Source organism: Engraulis encrasicolus, chromosome 9 (genome assembly GCF_034702125.1).
Source record: "Engraulis encrasicolus isolate BLACKSEA-1 chromosome 9, IST_EnEncr_1.0, whole genome shotgun sequence".
Lineage (NCBI taxonomy): Eukaryota > Metazoa > Chordata > Actinopteri > Clupeiformes > Engraulidae > Engraulis > Engraulis encrasicolus.
Window position 1 is genome coordinate 30,572,062 of NC_085865.1, and position 20,195 is coordinate 30,592,256.

Genomic DNA, 20,195 nt, shown 5'->3' on the forward strand with positions numbered 1-20,195 from the left:
TCCCTAACCCTAACCTGTCAGTAATAAATGTTTTTTGAGGAAAAAAAGCACTTCCGTGTGTCCATCACAGAAAACAATTCCGTGTCCAGGGAACGGTTGCCAAAATCTGTGAAACTGACACAGGTTTTTTCAGGTTTGTATAGCAAAATGGATATTGACCTGCATGCTACCTGCATGCCCGCTAGGATAAAGGTATTTCCTGAACTGTTGAGGTAAATTGTCTCAGACCCTGGATTTGATTGGTGCTTCAGAGCAAACTTAATATTTAACTCGTGCAGCTGAAAAAAAAGCCTCCCGTATTAAAACACAGCTAGATACAGGGACATTCAGCAGTTGGTCATGGAGGAGATTGCTGTGGTTGGGATAGGATGCAATTTCCCAGGAGGTAAGGGTAACTTTTTTGCGTCCGTTTCAAAGTGTTTATGCTCATTCTCATGTCTCTCTCAGAGTTGTAGCTATTATATGCCTACATCTTTTCATGTGTAAAATGTATAGCGTCTTCTACCAAACAACTACATTAATGATTTTGTTTTCCTCAAGACCCTGTTTACATGCATGGATGTTTTTGTAAACACATCTGTTTGAGCCTTTTGGTGAACAGACTTCTAGCCCTTTTGTTTTTGAATCCAGATGTTTCAAAACATACCTGTCACAATGGTTATCCATATGCAGCGTGAACATAATCAATAATCAATTGTTAACAATATTCACATGTGTAACCAAGGCCTTAAGAGTAATCACCAATCATAATTGTTTCCTTTAAACTCAATATGCCTTAATTGTGCAGGTGAAGGACTTGACAACTTTTGGAAGGTACTAGTCGAAGGGAAGAACTGTGCTATAGACATTCCCGATGAGCGCTTTGACTGTTCTCAGTGGTATGACCCTGATGACAGCAAACCAGGGAAGACAAGAACAAAGAAGGCTGCCCTCATAAATGGGTATGATTGCACACCATTCCTCGTGATTATCATTGTGTTTCTGTGGTGCTTTATGGTTTTTAATTGTGCATTTTCATCGTTCTAACAAACTGCACTGTCTGTCTGTCTGTCTGTCTATCTATGATGCAATAGTACAACAGGGACGTAAGAAACCCCAAATTACAGTATATACATATATATACTCCATTGTTTTTATTACAGGTTTAATGAGTTTGACCACAAATTCTTTGGCATCAGTGATGCTGAGGCAGACCAAATGGACCCTCAGCACAAATTGCTGCTACAGTGCTCCTACAGAGCACTAGAGGATGCTGGGATACCATTGGAGAAGGCCAGTGGCACCAACACAGGCATTTACATAGGTAGTTCCTATTAACATAATCAGCCATTTCAAATACATACATAAAGTATATGTAATATAGCTTTGTTAAAAAAAACAAAAACAAAAAACAGATTTTTTCATTTTGTTTCTCCATTTAGGTCTCATGAACAGAGATTATGAGATCCGTGTGAACAGCAGCAGCACCACCATAAACCACTACTTCTCAACGGGCACGGCCATGAGTGTGGCAGCCAACAGGATCTCCTACACGTTCAACTTCACCGGGCCGTCGTTTGCTCTGGACTGCGCCTGCTCCTCCTCTTTAGTTGCCCTTCACTCTGCCTGCCAAGGCATCAGACATGGTAAATGGAACATGAACAATCCAAGTGTGGGATGTTGCCGGGAACTAAGACTGTCCCTTTTCATGCAATGAAAGTTTATCATAGCTATTCACAGAATCAATTTGTAGCATTCAGAAAAAAAACCCTCAAAAACCCTTTAATATATAACCTTTTCATATTTTGCACGTTTTTGCACTTGTACTAACTTGACCAAGATAGGCTATACACATGCAAATATGCCACGATATATATTGTATAATGCTAGGAGAATCTGTTAATGATTTGTATTACTTCTCCATTTAGGTGACTGTGACATGGCCCTTTGTGGAGGTGTCAGTTGCATCTTTGAGCCCAACATCTTTGTGGCTCTGAGTAAGGCCAAGATGATCTCACCTGAAGGCACGAGCAAACCCTTCTCCAGCAAAGCAGACGGATATGGCAGAGGAGAGGGCTGTGGTATTGTCCTTTTAAAGCCTCTTAAAAAGGTATGGCACACTGACAACACACAAACACTTTTAAAGCTTTAAGCTCTTACATTGGTCATAATGATAAAATGTTAGCTTGCTAAGTTTTATAATTATCAAATGCTATTTTCCCATCAGTTTCATGCTGCATATAAATCTTGAAGTCTTAAGTGACAAAATGTTTCAATATGCACTTTTAAATACACCAATAATGAATTAACAAAAAACAACATTTTGAAAATGTTTTCCTTGGTTGTTTTTGGTGTTTTTTTTTGTTTTTTTTTAATCTACAGGCTTTAATGGACTCTGATCACATCTGGGGTGTTATCAGCAAAACGGCAGTTAACCAGGACGGCCGCACTGTCACTCCAATCACCAAGCCATCCATGGTCCAGCAGGAGGAGCTGCTCTCCAGGGTCTACTCTACTGAGAGTGATCTGGCCAGTGTTCAGTACATAGAGGCTCATGGGACTGGAACACCAGTAGGTGACCCAACAGAAGCAGGGAGCATCTCTAAAGTAATTGCCAAAGCTAGACCAACAGGGTCAGGCCGAATTTACATGGGTTCTGTGAAGGGAAACATAGGGCACACAGAATCAGCAGCAGGTGTGGCAGGGCTAATCAAGGTTCTATTGATGATGAAATATGAGACCATTGTTCCCTCAGTGTTCTACACAGAGGATGGAGCTAGCATAGATGCCAAAGCACTCAATGTAATTGTACCTACCCAACCTGAACAATGGAAAGCCTCCAGTACTGGCAGGTTAGCAGGGGTAAACAATTTTGGTTTTGGGGGCACCAATGCCCACGTAATTGTCAAACAGCACCAACAAACAAATGCAAGTGCAAGTGGCGGGGTTAGAAAATCTCACTTGTTTGTCCTCTCTGCAATGTCAGAAAAATCCCTTGCCAACATGATTGCTAACACAGCTGACCAAATTGGTAAAGAAACAATACCTGATTTACAAACTCTTTCATATACATCAGCATGTAGAAGAACTCACATGAAACATAAATACAGAAAAGTGTTCAGAACTTCCTCTTTGGCAGATTTGGCGTTACAGCTGAAATCTAGTCTTGACAAAAAGATTACTCCCACTAAATCAGATCCCAAATTGGTGTTCATTTTCTGTGGGAATGGTGTAACCTACAGGGGCATGTGTCAGGAGCTCCTCAAGAAAGAGCCCGTTTTCAGATCAAAGGTCACAGAAATCCAGACGGTCTTACAAAAGTACAAAAAAGTGAACCTGGTAGATGCACTTGAGAACATGACTGATAACGAGCTGGATTTGTCAAACCCAGCTGTTGTCCAGCCACAACTCTTTGCTGTTCAGGTCGCTCTTGCTACTCTCCTGAAGCACTGGGGTGTCAGGCCAGATGCCATTCTTGGGCATTCTGTTGGAGAAGTTGCTGCTGCACATTGCTCAGGGCTATTGTCCCTTGAGGATGCTGTCAAGGTTATTCATTACCGCAGTGAACTACAGAGCAAGGTCACTGGGGGAAAGATGCTGGTTGTCAGTAACATGGCTGTGGGAAATGTTCTTCCATATTTGTCTTCATTCTCAGGACGGGTTTGTTTGGCAGCCCAGAACAGTCCGATGTCTTGTACACTATCAGGCGATGAAGAGTCCATTTTGGCTCTCCACCAAACTTTAAGCAACTTGCCAGATAGCAAGATGATGTTTCTTCATGTATTGGATGTCGCTGCAGCCTATCATAGTCACATGATGGATCCAATTCTCCCAGAGGTAGAGAACAGCATAGGTACATTGATGAGAAGTAAAATGGACACAGAGTTGTACTCCACAGTGACGGGCAAACTGGCTGACAACAATGACGTCTGCACTGGCAATTACTGGTCCAGGAACATCCGTGAGGCGGTAGAATTTGAAAAAGCTTTGACCGCAGCTGCTAAAGACAAAAAGAATGTTGTGTTTGTAGAGATAGGGCCCAGACGAGCCTTATACAGAAACATCATGGAGACACTTGGAAATGACTCCGTTGTCTTGTCATCAGCACAACCAGAGAAAGACCACGAGACACTACAAATGACATTCACAAAGCTGTTTGAGTTAGGGTTCAATGTAAACTGGGATCAGTTCTATTCAGGAATGCAGATCATTCCAACTGCCCTGCCAAGGTATCAGTTTGACTGTGTTAAGAAATCAATTTCCTTTCCATACACCCAAGAGCATCTAACAAGTGGCCATCCTGTGCTTAAACAGACAGGCAAAGCAGTGAATGAGTTCACCTGTGATTTGTCATGTAAGGAGCTCTCGTATTTATCCGAACACAAGAACAATGGCGTTGCAATCATCCCGGGAGCCTTGTACATTGACATAGGGCTGTCAGCCTGCATTGCCAATGCCAAACCAAAGGCACCTCTCAACATGCTGCAGCTCAGTATCAACTTTTTGAGTCCATTTCTGTTGACCAAGCGTCAGCCTGAACTGAAGGTGTCACTTGAACCGGCTGAACATAAAACACTATTTAAAATTCATTCAGGCAATACAGTCTTTGCCTCTGGTAACATTGACTTCAAAGAAGAACAAAATATGGAGGAAAAGAACATCTCATTAGACAGTGTATCTAGGAGATGCACCTCTGTTATTAAATCTGATGAGCTGTACAGGAAGTTAGACATGGGAGGGTTCCAGTATGGCAGTGTGTTTCAGAATAAAGCGGACATTTTCTGTGGGGAGGAACTTAGGGAGGCATACTCAGTTCTCACTGTTCCAGACGAGTTGCTTTGTCAACTGCATGAATTCTGCGTGCATCCAGTCATCATGGATTACCTAATGCAAATGACACTCATTGTCGGCTGTCAAGGGAATGTGGTCCGGCCTAGTTTTCCCTCAGCTGTTGGGAGTTTGACCGTCCTTGAGCCCTTACAGAAGGACATGGCAATATATTTGAGAGCCACCGATTTGGCTGACAGCCATTTCGTGGTGTGTGGATGCCTGACAGACAAAGAAGGAAAGGTTCTTGTTGAGGTGAGGGATTTACTGGTCAAGTATGTTGAAAGCTACTCTAGTGTTGTTGAGAAAGACTTTTTTCACAATAACTTTAGTGTCCTCTCAGAGGATGTGCAGGCAAAATTTCAGGGCAAGGCCTTAGTGTTTTCTGATCATGGTGCCATTGGCTTAGCTTTAAAACCATATATACGCAAAGACTCCAAATACATTTCTTCAAAGTATGGAAGTACAATTTTGGAACAGGGACTCGCTTCCATTTTGGCCAAAATGAACAGCAATGTGAAAAAATTTACAGATATTTTGTTTCTGGGGGGAATTCCTAGTTTTTCTAACCAACCAGCTGATGATGTTTTATCAAACATGGCAAATTGTTGCGAACAGTTTCGGCAAATAATTTTGCAACTGAGGAAGATGAATTTCTCAAATTCCTTCAGAGTAGTGACATGTAAATCTTCAGAGATTACAGTGGATAACACAAACCCAGGCTTTGTACTTTCGGGCATGACAAGAGCCTGTGCAGCTGAAATATCCGAATTTACATTCCAGCTGATTGACATTGGCTCAGTCTCGGCAGAGGATGTACGGGCACTTGCTCATATCCTCACCTTCTACCCCAGCAGTGAATACCCAGAGCTGGTGATTAAGAACGGCCAGGTTCTCCAGCCACAAATTGTTCGCACCTCCCTGCCAGTTAGCATCAACCAGCAGAAAAACACTCAATGTTCACCACAAACACCCTTCAGTTTAATGACTGCAGACCCTTTTAAAATGACCAGCCTGTCTGCACTTCCTTCTGACGAGGAAGAGAGACAGATTCCAGAGAAACATATTGAAGTTCAAGTTCACAAGATTTGTGTGCATTCTTCAGATTACTATGCAATCAGTGTTTCCGATTATAGGTTTGGTCAGACGATATATTGGAACACACACACAAATCAAAACCACAAGCTCCTGGCTCTTGATTTCAGTGGAATTGTAACAGCCACAGGGAAAAGTGTAGGCAAAGTAAAAGTGGGAGATCACATTGCTGCCTGTTATCCTGTGATGGCATCCTCCAAAGTGATAATCCCAGAGGGTGTTTGCTACAGGATTAAGAAATTTCCTTTTTTAAAGGATTTGCCATGTGTTTCATACTATGTGATAGTGTGGAGCATACTATACTCTACTTTGCCAAAGAAAAAGAATGGAAAATTAGGCATTATCACCTCTGTCCCTGATTCAGTCATGGTAAAAGCCCTCGCCGTGATTGCAAACAAGTCTGGGTGGAATGCCTTTGTTTCAACTGAATTCAGTGGGCCGCTGCAAGATCTAAACAAATTTGATGCCCTTGTCCTAATGCCTCCTTTTGAGAAATGGCTATACACCAAAGCCAGCACAATTTCTGGCATTAAAAATGTTGTTGTTGTTTGTGAGCAGAAGTTCCCAACTGTTGTCCCACAAGACAATCTGAGAGAGGACCGTGAGGTTCCCTGCATTCAGACCATTGAGACGACCAGTCTTCTGGCAAAGGGATCAATGAGAGCAAACCATACAAGGATTTACAAATGGCTTAGGAGGATGAACCTTGATGGAACATTTCTCACCGTCCCCACTGTTACCTTCCAGAGGGGCATGACTGGTAGCATTGACCTTTTGCCTGCAGAAGAACCAGAGTCTTACTTTGGTTTAAGAACTATGTCTGTGATTGTCCTTGATGGCATCACAGCTAAGTATGCAGTTTCTGACATTCCAATGCTGCCAAAAGAGCACAGACTCTTCCACAAGAACAGTGTGTACATTGTGACCGGCGGGCTTACAGGACTTGGGTTTGAAACAGTGAAGTTTATAGCTGAGAGAGGCGGAGGGTACATTGTCATTCTGTCCAGAAGGAGCCCCAGCACTGAGATGCAACTAGAGATTGATGCTGTGAAGCAGCAGAGTGGTGCGGTGGTTGTCTGTTTACAGTGTGACATTGCTGTCACAGAACAAGTCAAACAAGCTGTTGTTACCATTGAGCAGAGACTGGCCACATACCCAATAAAGGGGGTGTTCCACAGTGCCGTTGTTCTCCATGACGCTCTTCTGGGAAACCTTGACAAATCTCTCTTTGAGAAAGTCTTAAAGCCCAAAGTCAATGGAGTCCTTAACCTCCACAATGCCACCAACCACTGCAAACTGGATTACTTTGTATGTTTCTCATCAATTGCCTCATTTTTAGGCAATGCTTCTCAGACAAACTATGCAGCTGCCAACTCGTTTCTTGATATGTTCTGTCATTATAGAAGACAACTTGGGCTTGCTGCCCAGTCCATCAACTGGGGTGCACTGAACCTTGGTCTTCTCTTGAACAAAGACCATCTGCAAAAATTCCTAGAAGGCAAAGGGTTGATGGTAATGGGTGGTCAAGAAATTCTTCAAAGCTTAGAGCAGTGTCTTCTCATTAACAAGCCGCAACAGGTTGTGTGCAAATTCAACTTGAAAACAATGTATCACCATGGCTTTTCACAAAATCCATCTCTCTCTAAACGGTTAGGCTCGTTGGTTGTAGGTGACCTGACAGATGTGGAAATGTCTGATTCACAAGCTGAGCAAAATGAGGTGCCATTTTCCTCACATGAGTTTGTTAGGGCCATACTCAGCAAGACCTTGAGTGTTGAGCAGGAGGAGTTGAACGATGAGATATTTCTTTCAGCTCTTGGGGTTGACTCAATGCTAGGAATGACTCTGCAGAATGCTATTTTCCAGGAGCGAGAGGTCAATGTTCCTCTTGTTAAATTACTGGACCCTAACTGTACTGTTGCTAGCCTGACACTCATGTTGAATGAGAGTGCACAGGGAGAACTTTCATATGATAGTACATCATTGTAGTCTTTAGGAATGTGAAATTGGCTAAGAACAATAACGGTGATTTAACATCCAATGAGGCCATCATTTTGCCAAATCAATTCAGTTTCTCTCAGACTCTCAGCTCACCTATGTGCTTTCCAATCCCATGTAGAAATATTTCACACATTGGGTGACTTAACGTGAAGGTAGTTAAATCAAGTTATCACATTTGTGAATATGTTCAGGCAATATAATGCTGATTTACACAACTGTTTTAATGCTATGCACGATTCATATGTATTCACATTCACATGTACAAACTGTCTCTGTGTTTCCATTTTTGTGCGTTAGTTACTGCTTGAAATTATGAAGCAAACAACACACTATTATTTTCATCTCTTTTGTGCATATCCTTGAATATTGCAATATAAATGTAACACATTGTGAAACATTACACTGTGAATACTGTGAAATATAATGTGTACATTTCACTGTGCCAACATAGCTGTTGAACAAAACTTTTTTCATGATGAAGCTACTTTTTTAATTGGATTGGGGTGAATATATTATTTGCGCATGTGACCAAGTAACTGTTTTGTAAAGAGATAACAATCTTCTTGACACATGCTGGTTGTAATCTTTGTCACCATCGAAAGACTTATGAGGCAATGGAGCATTGGATATGACATCTGATGATGTCTGGAATAAAAACTTAAATAAACCTGCTGAGGTAAAATGGTTTTGTTTTTTATTGTAATTATTTAAAATATTTAAAAGAACTTCTTTGACATGGAACTTCTTCTGCTTGGCTTAATTAATGTAATTAACAGGAAACAAAAACATTTTTTAAAAATCCCTGGGGGTTCTGTTGTGCAGCACACCATTGCGCCCTTACATGCCCATGCGTACCAGAGTCGAATGTGTCCTGGATCATTTTCAAACCCTGTCCCATCTCTCTCACTTTGTTTCCTTTCTGATCTTCACTTTCTACAAAAAACACAAAAGCCTACAGTAAAAACATGTGTTTGGTATGCAGCTTGCGTTACATTTTAAAACATATTTTTAGTTGTTTATGTCCTGAATTCATGCTGCTCATTCATTTTTAGCAACAAAACTTACTGTACTTTGGTCATACTAGTAAATCTTAGTTTATTACTTTGGAAATATTCATGAAAATATCAAATTTGGGAATAGGCAGCACAGTTGCATTGAGCAGCATGGTTGCAGCACCGTGGTCACAATCCTACATAGTGTACCTTTAAATAGGATGAAGGTGTTGGAGGAGGGGGGAGGATTGACATGTTTTAGAACTACTTCATCAAATCATGTTTCAGTCATAATGAATTACATTGAAAAACTTCAGGTTTACTACTAAATTACTGAACTATGTCTTAATTTGACTTAAATTGTTTAATTTGCTGCCAAAGCAAAGCAAATTATGGTGTTACTAATGAAATAAACATCAGATGAAAACACACACAGATTGTAGTTTGTTTTATGTTCATTTTTATTAATTGTATGCCACATTGACATTGTGTCGATTACAGAATTGAAATATGATCCGTGAAATGTCAATCAATGAATAATGAAAATCCACACATGATCTTGGAATTAGAATTTAAATGCCTTTCCTACACATTTTCATAACTCATACTGTATGCTGTATGATTGAACCAAAGTAGTTTTAATTTTCACTGAACTGATCATGAAAAACACAATTAAATCAAATTACATAATGGAGCCAGCTTTCCCCACTTTTGCCAAGTCATCTTGAAAACTGCACAATTAATCAATCTGTTACAAAATTACAATAAAAAAATCTGCATACTGTTTGACGAACATTTGTTCATACATTGTTTTTTCAGTACTTAACAATCATGTTTTTATTGTGCGTGTTAGTTAATATCAGTAAAATCATTGTTTTGTTTTTTGACTTAAGGAAAGAATATCTGATAACATTACCCACTTATAATTGCCCTGATGCTACCTTACATAGATTTTTTTTTTCAATAAAATGCAAATTTACGCACACATGCTAAATACTTCAGTAGCAACAAGTATATTGATTTCACAGTGGATTCATTAATGGCTGAATACTGCATTACCCTCAAATATTCTCGGTCTACTCTCGGCAAGTTGTTAAAAAAATAAAAAATCCTTCCAGGTTGACTTGTGTATTTAGAGTGCGGTTGAGACTTCATCAGTGCTTCCACTACCAGTTTTGTCATCCTGATCTAGAAACCCCACTAATGTAGCTACTGTGCTGTTCGGATCTAGAAGTTTTACAAGTGGAACGGTCACACCACTACCTTGGTAAATAAGGTTCTGCAGTGTCATAGCCAACATGGAGTCAATGCCCAGGGCTGCAAGAAGACTATCATCACTCAGCTCATTGAGGTGTACATTGATTGTTTCACTGAGTACTGATTTTATGTACTCATCTGGTGAAGATGGAGCAACAGTTGGCTCAGTAGGTAGGGATAAAAGGTTGGCCTTTCTTAGGCCTTCTTCTATCAGTGAGGAGATGCGCTGGGTGAGAGATGAATTGCGAGAGACGACATTTTGATACATGTTCTTGTAATTGAACTTGCAGACAACTTGTTGAGGTTTGTTCAACAGAAAGCTTTCTTCAAGGCTGCCATGAATTTCCTCTAGATTCATAATGGCCATTCCTTTTGATTCCAGAAACCTTTGAAAATGGTCTTTGTTTTCAAGAAGACCGAGGTTGAGTGCCCCATAGTTAATGGACTGCGCAGCAAGTCCAAGATTCCGTCTGTAATGACAGAATATGTCTAGGAACGAGTTGGCAGCTGCATAGTTTGTCTGAGAAGCATTCCCAAAGAAAGCAGAGACAGAGGAGTAGCAAGTAAAGTAGTCTAGTTTGCAGTGTTTGGTAGCATGGTGCAGATTCAGCACTCCATTGACCTTGGGTTTCAAGACTTTCTCATAACGGGATTTGCTAAGTGTCTCAATAAGGCCATCATCAAGCACCACAGCACTGTGGAAAACTCCTTTGATGGGACAGGATGGAAACTGGTGCTCAATCGATTTGACTGCATTTTGTACGCTGGTAGTCACTGCCACATCACACTGCACAGTGACAATTACTGCATCCGCTTGCTGTTTCAAAGCATCAATGCTCTGTTGCATGTCAGGAGTGGGACTTCTCCGAGAAAGAATGACAACAGGCCCTCCCCCTCTCAAAGCAATGAATTTCACGGTCTCATACCCCAATCCTGTAAGTCCACCCACAACAATGTACACACAGTTCTTCTGGAAGAACTGATGCACCTTTGGAATCTGGGTAATATCAGATGGTGTGATCCTTGTACTATCACTCTGGAGGGCAATTACAGACACAGTTTCACAGGTCAAGTATGACTGCACATGTTCAGAGGCCTGGATGTCCAATTTCCCAGGTGACTGTGCTTGAAAAGTCACTGCTGACAGATTCAGTGACTGCAAAGCCATGTTCATTGACTTTAGCCATTTGTAAATGCTACGCGAGTTCGTTTTGAGAAAACCTTGCTCCAGAATGCTGGGCATCAGAAGTGTCTGAAGGTGAAAGGAATCTTTCTCCCTTGTCAGCACGTTTCTTGATGCGTGAGGGGGTAGTTCTTTTTCAGAAACTGCAACAATGTATTTCACAGAAGAGTTTTGACAAAGTTCTTCAAGAAGCACCTTATCAAAAGGTGGCAAAATTACCACAGCATCGAAGTTGCTGACATTTGGATTGTTACCTCCTAATTTCTTGTGGGTAACCGAATGCCATCCAGATTGTTTTGCGGTCAAAGTTAAGACCTTCCTCAAACAAGAATCTGGAGAGGAGGAGAAGACAGCCATTTTTTTCGACTGCTTCACTCTTGGTAAAGCATGATGCACAATTGCCCACGCCACAACAAAGTAGGACACAGAGGGGACTTCTCTCAAAATATGAACTTTCTTAGTTCTGTAGCAACTCCCCTCAGGAACTACAACTTCTAAGGAAGCAGATATAGGGTAGCACACAGAAACGTGATCTCCCACTTTTAATTTACTTACATGCTTTCCTACATCTGTGACCTTGCCACTGAAATCCAGAGCCAGAAGGTTGTGACTCTGCTGTGCTTGTGTGCACCAGTAGACAGTGTCACCGTGTTTCAATTGGGAGACACTTACAGGGAAGTAGTCTGAGGTATGCACACATATCTTACTCAGTTTAACCTTCACACCTTTTGTGTGCATTTCGTTAGTCTTTCGATCACTGCTGAGTGCTGTCAAACCCGACATTTTGTAAGGGTGAGTGGACTGCAGATCAACCTCTACTGCCTTAACGTTGTTCTCACATCCATCAATAACCCCTCTGGACAGAGGCGAACTGTGCAAAATTTGTGGATGAAGAATTTTACCATCCTTAACCACCAACTCTGCATATTTAACACAGGGGTAGGACGTCAGGATCTGTGCAAGGGCTTGGATGTCCTCAGCTGAGACAGAGCCGAGGTCTACCAGCTGGAATCTAATGTCCGTTGCTTCTGCAGCACAGGCACGTGACATGCCTGTCAACACAAACCCAGGGCTGACATGGTTAACTGTGCCTTCTGCAGACTGATAAGTCACTGTTCTGAAAGAATGTGAGTAATTTATTGCCTTCAGCTCTAAAACGATATGACGAAACAACTCACAGCACACAACCAAATGTTCTAATGTATCATCAACATTGGCTGATGTCAGGTCCAAATCACTCCAGATAAACAGTATTTCCTGAAATTCTTTCCTGATATCTGATATGCCAAATTTGGAGAGAATTCCTTTTAGTCCAAATCTGAGGAGATCATTGGCATATTCGTATGGAATGGACACTGAACCAGGACTAAGGTGTTTTTGTAAAGCGCGGGTTATTCCTAAAGTATCTGCAAAGATTAAGACTTTGCCAATTTGAAGGGGTTTAGGTATTTCTGAGGTCACAGTAAACTCACTGTGATAAAACAGCTCTTCTACAATCTGAGAATTGCTGCCAAGGTACTTCATGACCATGTGCTCAATCTCAACCAAAATCTTACCATCTAAGCTGGCAAAACACCCACAAAGGTCAATGTGATTATCTCCGACAACAACAGCCTTCAAATAAATAATCATATTCTTTTGCAAAGGCTCGAATACTGTCAATCCACCAATTGAAGCAGGGAATCCTGGCCTGGTAGTTAGCCTAGCAAATCCCCTTGCAACAGTGACTGGTGCAAGCTGAAGGGCATAATCGAGAATCACTGGGTGGATGCAGTAGTCATGCAACTGAGGCAACAACTCCTCAGGAACTGTGACAGATGCCAACGCCTCTCTGTATTCCTCCCCGTAATTAATATCACCTCTGTTTTTGAAAACTGAGGTGTATTGGAACCCTTTTAGACCTGAGGATTTGTAGTAGTCGTCAGAGCTGAAGGTGGAATTGCATCTCTTGTAGAGATCTTGAACAGATATCCTAGGTTCCACAGCCAACCTACCCTCATTGCATTCTATGATTCCTGAAGCATATGTTATTGTCTTGGAGCAAGTCCGGAATTTAGTTTCCTGTTCACCTGGATCCAGTTTGATTTTCATCTCTGGTGGGTTTTTTGTCAATAGAAATGGACTTTCAAAACGAATGCTGAGCTGCAGGGTATTAAGAGGGACTTTGGGGTTTGTATGTGCCAAGAACGATGACAAACCAAGGTCCACATGGAAAGCTCCTGGGACGATCGCTACATTGTTATTCTTATGATGCTGCAGGTAAGATACAGCAGCGGAAGACAGATCACAGCTGAAGTCAGAGCCGTCTCCACTCGACGGACTCAGAACTGGATGACGGGACTCAGTTTGACGTTTGCTGTATGCCGATGGCAATGGCTTTTTCTCATCCTCAAAATGATACCTTGGAAGAGGACAGGGTGGACCCTCGCAACCTTTATAGTATTCCGCCCAGTCTATGTGAACACCCAGTTCAAACAGTTTTCCCACAACAGACAGTGCTGTCTCACAGTCTTTGTTTGGAAGCACAGATGACAGCACTACAGTGGAACTGCCAAGAGTCTCAATAATGTTACGCTGTAAGGCTCGCCTGGGACCTATCTCTACAAAGACCACATTCTTGTCCTTAGCTGCAGACCTTAGCGTTTTCTCAAATAATACTGGGTTTCGGATGTTTCTAGACCAGTACGCACCACTGTAAAAATCATTAGCTGAGCGTATATTACCAGAGACGGTAGAGTATAGTTCAGCAACGGTCTCATTTTCTGTCAAATCTCCTATGTATTGCTCTATCTCAGACAAGATGGGATCCATTTTGTGACTGTGATAGGCTGCTGCAACATCCAGAACATGAAGAAACAGATTGTTGCCATTCTGCCTATTACTTAATGCTTGATACAGACTGGAAATAGCATCTGCCTCACCCGACACTGTGCAAGACTGAGAGCTGTTGTGTGCAGCCAAGCAAACTTTTCCTGAGTATGGCTGGATGATTTTCAAGACCTCTGACACTGCCATGTTACTGACAACCAGCATTTTTCCACCTGTGACCTTGGTCTGTAAAGTACTGCGGTAATGGATGACCTTCACCGCGTCCTCTAGGGACAACAGCCCAGAGCAATGGGCTGCAGCTACCTCCCCCACAGAATGCCCAAGAATGGCATCTGCTTTGACTCCAGAGTCGCTCAAGAGGGCATAAATGGCAACTTGAATGGCGAAGAGGAGGGGCTGAATAAAGTCAGGTCTAGAAAAGTCCACACCGTTTTCAGTGTCATTTTCCAGAGCTTCTATCATTCTGAATGGTTTGTACCTTTGGTAAATGGTTTCAATTTCTTGCACCTTTTCCCTGAACACGGGTTCTTGTTTGAGGAGCTGCCTACACATGCCTTTGTAGGTCACACCGTTCCCACAGAAAACAAACACTAATCTAGGGTTTGCAGCAGATGCAACTAGATTTGTGCCGAGAGATGATTTAAGCTGTTTTTTAAGGTCAGTCAGAGTGGACACTCGGAATTGGGCCCTGTATCTGTTTTTCAGATGAGTTCTTCTGCATGCTGATGTATATGCAAGCATTGTTAAGTCATCTGTGCTGCCCATGTTAATCTGCTCAACCATGTCCTCCATCATCATAGTGAGAGATTTTTCAGAGGCTGCAGACAAAACAAAATACTCATGTCTTTGTCTCAGGTTCTCTGACTTTGGACTGCAGACTCTTTTGTACTGTTTAACAACAGCATGTGCATTTGTTCCCCCAAAACCAAAATTATTTATCCCTGCAACTCTCCCAACTTTGCCTGTGTCTTTCCATGCCTCTACCTTTGTGGGTATCTTAAGATTCAAGGACTTTGCATCTATACTTGAACTCTTTTCATCATAAAACACTGAAGGAACAATAGTCTCGTGTTTCATCATTAGCAGCACCTTTATCAAACCTGCTACCCCTGCTGCTGATTCAGTGTGTCCTATGTTACTCTTAACGGAACCGATAATCAGAGGCCCTGACTCTATTTGTCTACTTTTGGCAATGACGTTAGAGATACTCCCTGCCTCTACTGGGTCACCTACTGGTGTTCCAGTCCCATGAGCCTCTATGTACTGGACACTGGCCAGATCACTTTTCGTAGAGTAGACTCTGGAGAGCAGTTCCTCTTGCTGAATCATGGATGGCTTGGTCATCGGCGAGACAGAGTGGCCATCTTGGTTCACAGCTGTTTTGCTGATGACACCCCAAATGTGGTCAAAGTCTCTGAGAGCCTGAAAATGAAACATAGCTGTTTAAGCAAAGCCATTGAGCTTCTCATCTGACTACAGATATACAGTACAATTCCAAAATACAGTATCTGAAAAATGTATACAAACTTTAAATCACTGTAATATTACTATATAATGAGGTTTATGTCAGACATACTTTTTTGAGTGGTTTCAGCAGTAAAACTCCACAGCCTTCTCCTCTGCCATATCCATCGGCTCTACTGGAGAAGGGTTTACTTGTGCCTTCTGGTGAGATCATCTTGGCTTTGCTGAGAGCCACAAAGACTATGGGCTCAAAGAGCGCTGAAACTCCTCCACAGAGTGCCATTTCACAGTCACCTTGAAAGGAAACAAAAAAATGACTCCACATAAAATAATACGGTAACACTTTATTTTAGGGATACATCTATTAGCACTAATATATACAATATTAATGCCTGTGTAAGTAACTTGTAAGGCACGTACTAAGCAAAATAAGACAGTTGTTAAGCATGTATTCACAAATGTCTTGTTCGTGCCCAATTAGGGATTTATTACTAATACAACCTTAGTAAGGACCAGTAAGCCTGTATTTCTATTTATTAGTAAGTAATAAATGGCAGAATACAATGTGTATAAGCTCCTGACACACTGTGTGAACAAACCCTGAACAGTGTGAAAACAGATGCGGAATAAGGGTCCCTATTCTAAAGTGATGCATTGCTCAGCCCAGATGGCTTAGGGCCCCCGCACTACCAAAGTCCCCCTCATTACCTAGGGCCCCCACCCCACCCAGGCCCGCACTACTTAGCCCCCCCCGATCAGCAAAGTGTAAGGGTACATTAGGTAATTTATACATAATCAGCTGAGTCATCCAGTTTTCTCTTGTTCGAACCAATATAGATAAGGTAACAGGAGCCTTTATATAACAAGGATTGAACATACACTTGTCAATGGCGGTGGGTTGGTGAGATGCAGTTGTTTTATGTAACACTGCGTTTTAATTGTAAAAAAACAAAACAAATAAATGCAGAACATTGGAATAATAGTTTTTAAGCGAAACTAAACTATTCTTTTGTGATAATTAAGTTAATGTTTGAGAACATTAGCTTCAAGAAGTGCAGTGCATGATGGGTACGCAATCTAGGCCAACAGACCCAGCTCTGAGCCTAGCTACGTCCTTAGCTCCTCCCCTCGCTTTTGCAATTTAGTTGCTATCCAAACAATTCGCCATGTACGTAACAACAGGAATATTATCATTGCTGCATTGGCCATGCATTGCATTTCTGACTAAGGGCGTACCCATCATGCACTGCACTGCAAAATGACATCTCACCACCCCACCGTCGCTGAGAAGTGTATGTCTAATCCTTGCTATATAAAGCTTCCTATCACGTAATTGCTCACTGAGAGGAATAAGTAAGTTCTACACATCTAATTAGACTAATTTAAATCAGGAGTAATTCTTACATTTGCTGGCGGGGGGCAAGAGGCGCTGGGTAGGGTGGGGGCTCTAGGGAGTGCGGGGGCCTAAGCCATCTGGGCTGAGCAATGCATCACTTTAGAATAGGGACCCTTATTCCACATCTGTTTTCACACTGTTCAGGGTTTGTTCACACAGTGTACTAGGAGCTTATACACATTGTATTCTGGCCCTTACTGCTTACTCATAAATAGAAATCTAGGTCTACTAGGTCCTTACTAAGGTTATATTGGTAATAAATCCCTATTGTGCATGAACAAGACATTTACGAATAAATGTCTAACAACTGTCTTATTTTGCTTAGTACATGCCTTACAAGTTACTTACACAGGCATTAATATTGTATGTATTAGTGCTAATAGATGTATCCCTAAAATAAAGTGTTACCAATAATACCTTCATTGTGTATTGTGTTAGGTCATCCTGACAAATATTTACAAGATTGACATTCTTATTTTTTATTCACTACTTAAACAACATGAGGTGTCCATTTAAGATACAATTCAGTTGTTGAATGCTGCAACTTAGAAATGTGCAGAGTTTTCTTTTTCCTTCAATGACATAAAAGGAACTTAAGTATTAGACAAAATATGTTTAAGCTAGAAAGTCACACGATAAATATGGACCATTAATCAGAAATTAATCTACAGGGATGCACTACTGGATGGACATGGCCAAAAATACAGTGTACTGCATTGAAATTGTACGACAAGATAAACCATCACAGGTTCGTTCTAGTATGCAAATCACAACACTAGCATTTAGCTACCATAGGGTACCTTGCATAATAGCTTGACAAGCCAGGTGAGTGGCTAAAAGCGAAGAAGAGCATGCGCTGTCGACCGTCATGGAGGGTCCGGTGAAGTTGAAGATGTAGGAGATCCGATTGGCCGCAATGCTCATGGCCACGCCTGTGCCGGTCCAGTGGTCAACCCGATTTGGATTCATGGCACCTCCACTCATCTCGTGGTCACGATTCATAAGCCCTGGGGATGAAGCATCGTAGCATAATAACATCAACAGTGAGATGCATGCATTGCTAACTTAAAATAACCTGGGTGAGTATACATAGCCTGGAGTATTTGTGCAATACAAAAGGGGAATCACAAACTCACCAATGAAAACACCTGTCCTAGTGCCGCCAGCCTTCTCCATGGGTATCCCAGCATCCTCTAGTGCCCTGTAGGAACACTGTAGCAGCAGCTTCTGCTGAGGATCCATGTCAGTGGCTTCTGCATCCGTGATGCCAAAAAATCTGTGGTCAAACTCATTTAATCTAAGCAGGGAAAAATAAAGTCAAGTATAGGAAATGTCAGATAAATACTTGGTCAGCTTTGTTAAATAAAGCTGTTTGAAGTCTTTATTAACTTCTTACTTGTCTATCAGTGCTGCTTTGGAAGTCCGTACTTTCCCAATCTTGTTGTCATCAGAGTCATACCAGTGGGAGCAGTCAAATCTCTCACTTGGAATTTCCACAGCACAATTCTTCCCTTCAACAAGAACTTTCCAAAAGTTGTCAAGTCCCTCGCCTAAAAAAATATTAATTAAAAAAAAAAATAATGCCAAGTGAAGTAATACAAATCAAAACAATTTGAGGCATTTATGAGCTGAATTCTCATTTTGATGAAAGCAATTGCAGCTGGGTTTATGATACAGTCATGACACTACGAAAATGTTTGACTATACACTATATATAGATATATATGAAGAGTTTATTTGCAGAATGTGGAATTTTTGTAGAATGTTGGGAAATTTACAATTTTGTATTGGACATTCCATTGCATTGCATTGCAAAATGCATTTTATATAGGTTGAAAAAGTATATTCTCAAAATATCTGAATGGCAAGAATTCACACATAGGTGATAGGACGTCTGGACAGTCATTTTCAAATAAAATTCATAAAATACAAAAGTCAAAAATGGTGTGTACACCGTTTTGTAAATAAACTCTTCATATATAGTTAGCCACCATAGGCAGGCAAAAGCCATTAGGTGTTAAACTCACCCCCAGGGAAATTGCAGCCAATCCCCACCACCGCGATGTCATCCATGCCCTTCATGGTGCTGCAGAGAGCAGCAGCCACACCTTTGGCCTCACACACCTCTGAGGAATCCTCTCTGTATTTTGAGCCTTTATAATCTTCTTGCCAGGTTGGAAATTAAATTATTGACAAAGGCCAAACCTTTTTTTGTCCAAGACATCCAATTTAAGAATAGTAGCTAATGGGAGATAATGCGTTAATGGGAACTATTAGGGAAAAAAGGCTAAGAATTCAAGAATGAATTGTCCTTGCCACTGAGGACAACGCCACAATGTTAAGAGCATCAATACTGCCTGTTGTAGGCTGTGTCTACAGCTGTGTCTTGAGTTCAAGGATTGGCAAATAAGTTATCCCCATAATTAACTCCATAACCCAGTATTATACAAAACTAAGAATAATAGTGTGAAAAGGTAGATGTTAATTCTTTTTATGTATTTATTGTCCCCAACATGAAACATTTTGTATTTGACAGGTTGTTATTGATTTATGACCTTACATGTTAAATAAATGCATGCTAAATACACTAGTTAGTAATAGTTTAGATAAGTTAGTCTTTTATCACTTTAAGCAATCCATATGTTCTTAATTGTTTTAGACAGGTGCTCCCTTTATGCCATTTATGACATTATACATTGTATTACTATAACAAAATGAGCGTGTATTTTGACATTTTGCAGAAGTGTATGATGATGATTACAGCTACCATTTTGGAGTAATTCTGCGTTCAGAAACTGCAAAGGGGAGTGGAATTATCCCATCTGGACACAAACCTGCATCCTCTGTATTGGACAGAAAACTCAATTCATGAACTGTTCAGGGGAAGGACAAATAGTATTCTCTGGGCACTGAATGAAGAGCACCAATGCATTCAAGAAAAATGGTCAGTTGGGTTATAATAGAGGCTGAATAGGATTAACCCTAAAACAATGTGTGACTCTGTAAGATCAAGTTATTTTTATGTGTTAACTGGTGTATGTAGGATAGTAATGTTCAGGGCTGGGGACAGTCTTCACTGGGCCCAGGACAAAGTCACCAGAAAAGGCCCAACTCTCAATTCATGCAATGCAATGGGGCCACTTTTGGTTATGGGCAATATTGTTTTACCTTT

At 41.2% G+C, this 20,195-nt stretch overlaps 2 protein-coding genes across 2 annotated transcripts; one reads left to right on the forward strand and one right to left on the reverse strand.

The window, feature by feature from the left end:
* The first annotated feature begins 339 nt into the window (after positions 1-339).
* Positions 340-8,545, forward strand: LOC134455102 (phthioceranic/hydroxyphthioceranic acid synthase-like). The gene is made up of 6 exons (XM_063206152.1): positions 340-385; positions 788-941; positions 1,143-1,303; positions 1,422-1,625; positions 1,908-2,089; positions 2,362-8,545. Exons 1-6 carry the CDS (start codon positions 340-342, stop codon positions 7,888-7,890), a joined length of 6,276 nt encoding a protein of 2,091 aa, XP_063062222.1. The 3' UTR covers positions 7,891-8,545.
* A 1,439-nt stretch (positions 8,546-9,984) lies between these two features.
* On the reverse strand, positions 9,985-19,096 carry LOC134455103 (uncharacterized). The gene is made up of 6 exons (XM_063206153.1): positions 19,051-19,096; positions 18,420-18,573; positions 18,160-18,320; positions 17,824-18,030; positions 15,740-15,921; positions 9,985-15,585 (listed from the first exon to the last, which is right to left on the reverse strand). Exons 1-6 carry the CDS (start codon positions 19,094-19,096, stop codon positions 10,027-10,029), a joined length of 6,309 nt encoding a protein of 2,102 aa, XP_063062223.1. The 3' UTR covers positions 9,985-10,026.
* Positions 19,097-20,195: the final 1,099 nt, after the last annotated feature.

Excerpts from the sequence above, each read along its gene's own strand:
- LOC134455102 (XM_063206152.1), top strand. The coding sequence starts at position 340 with ATGGAGGAGATTGCTGTGGTTGGGATAGGATGCAATTTCCCAGGAG. Across the intron at positions 1,304-1,421 it reads CAACACAGGCATTTACATAG|GTCTCATGAACAGAGATTAT; the intron begins GTAGTTCCTATT and ends TTCTCCATTTAG. Across the intron at positions 1,626-1,907 it reads CTGCCAAGGCATCAGACATG|GTGACTGTGACATGGCCCTT; the intron begins GTAAATGGAACA and ends TTCTCCATTTAG.
- LOC134455103 (XM_063206153.1), bottom strand. The coding sequence starts at position 19,096 with ATGGATGACATCGCGGTGGTGGGGATTGGCTGCAATTTCCCTGGGG. Across the intron at positions 18,031-18,159 it reads TAGGACAGGTGTTTTCATTG|GGCTTATGAATCGTGACCAC; the intron begins GTGAGTTTGTGA and ends CTTCATCCCCAG. Across the intron at positions 15,586-15,739 it reads TGCTGAAACCACTCAAAAAA|GCTCTCAGAGACTTTGACCA; the intron begins GTATGTCTGACA and ends TTTCATTTTCAG.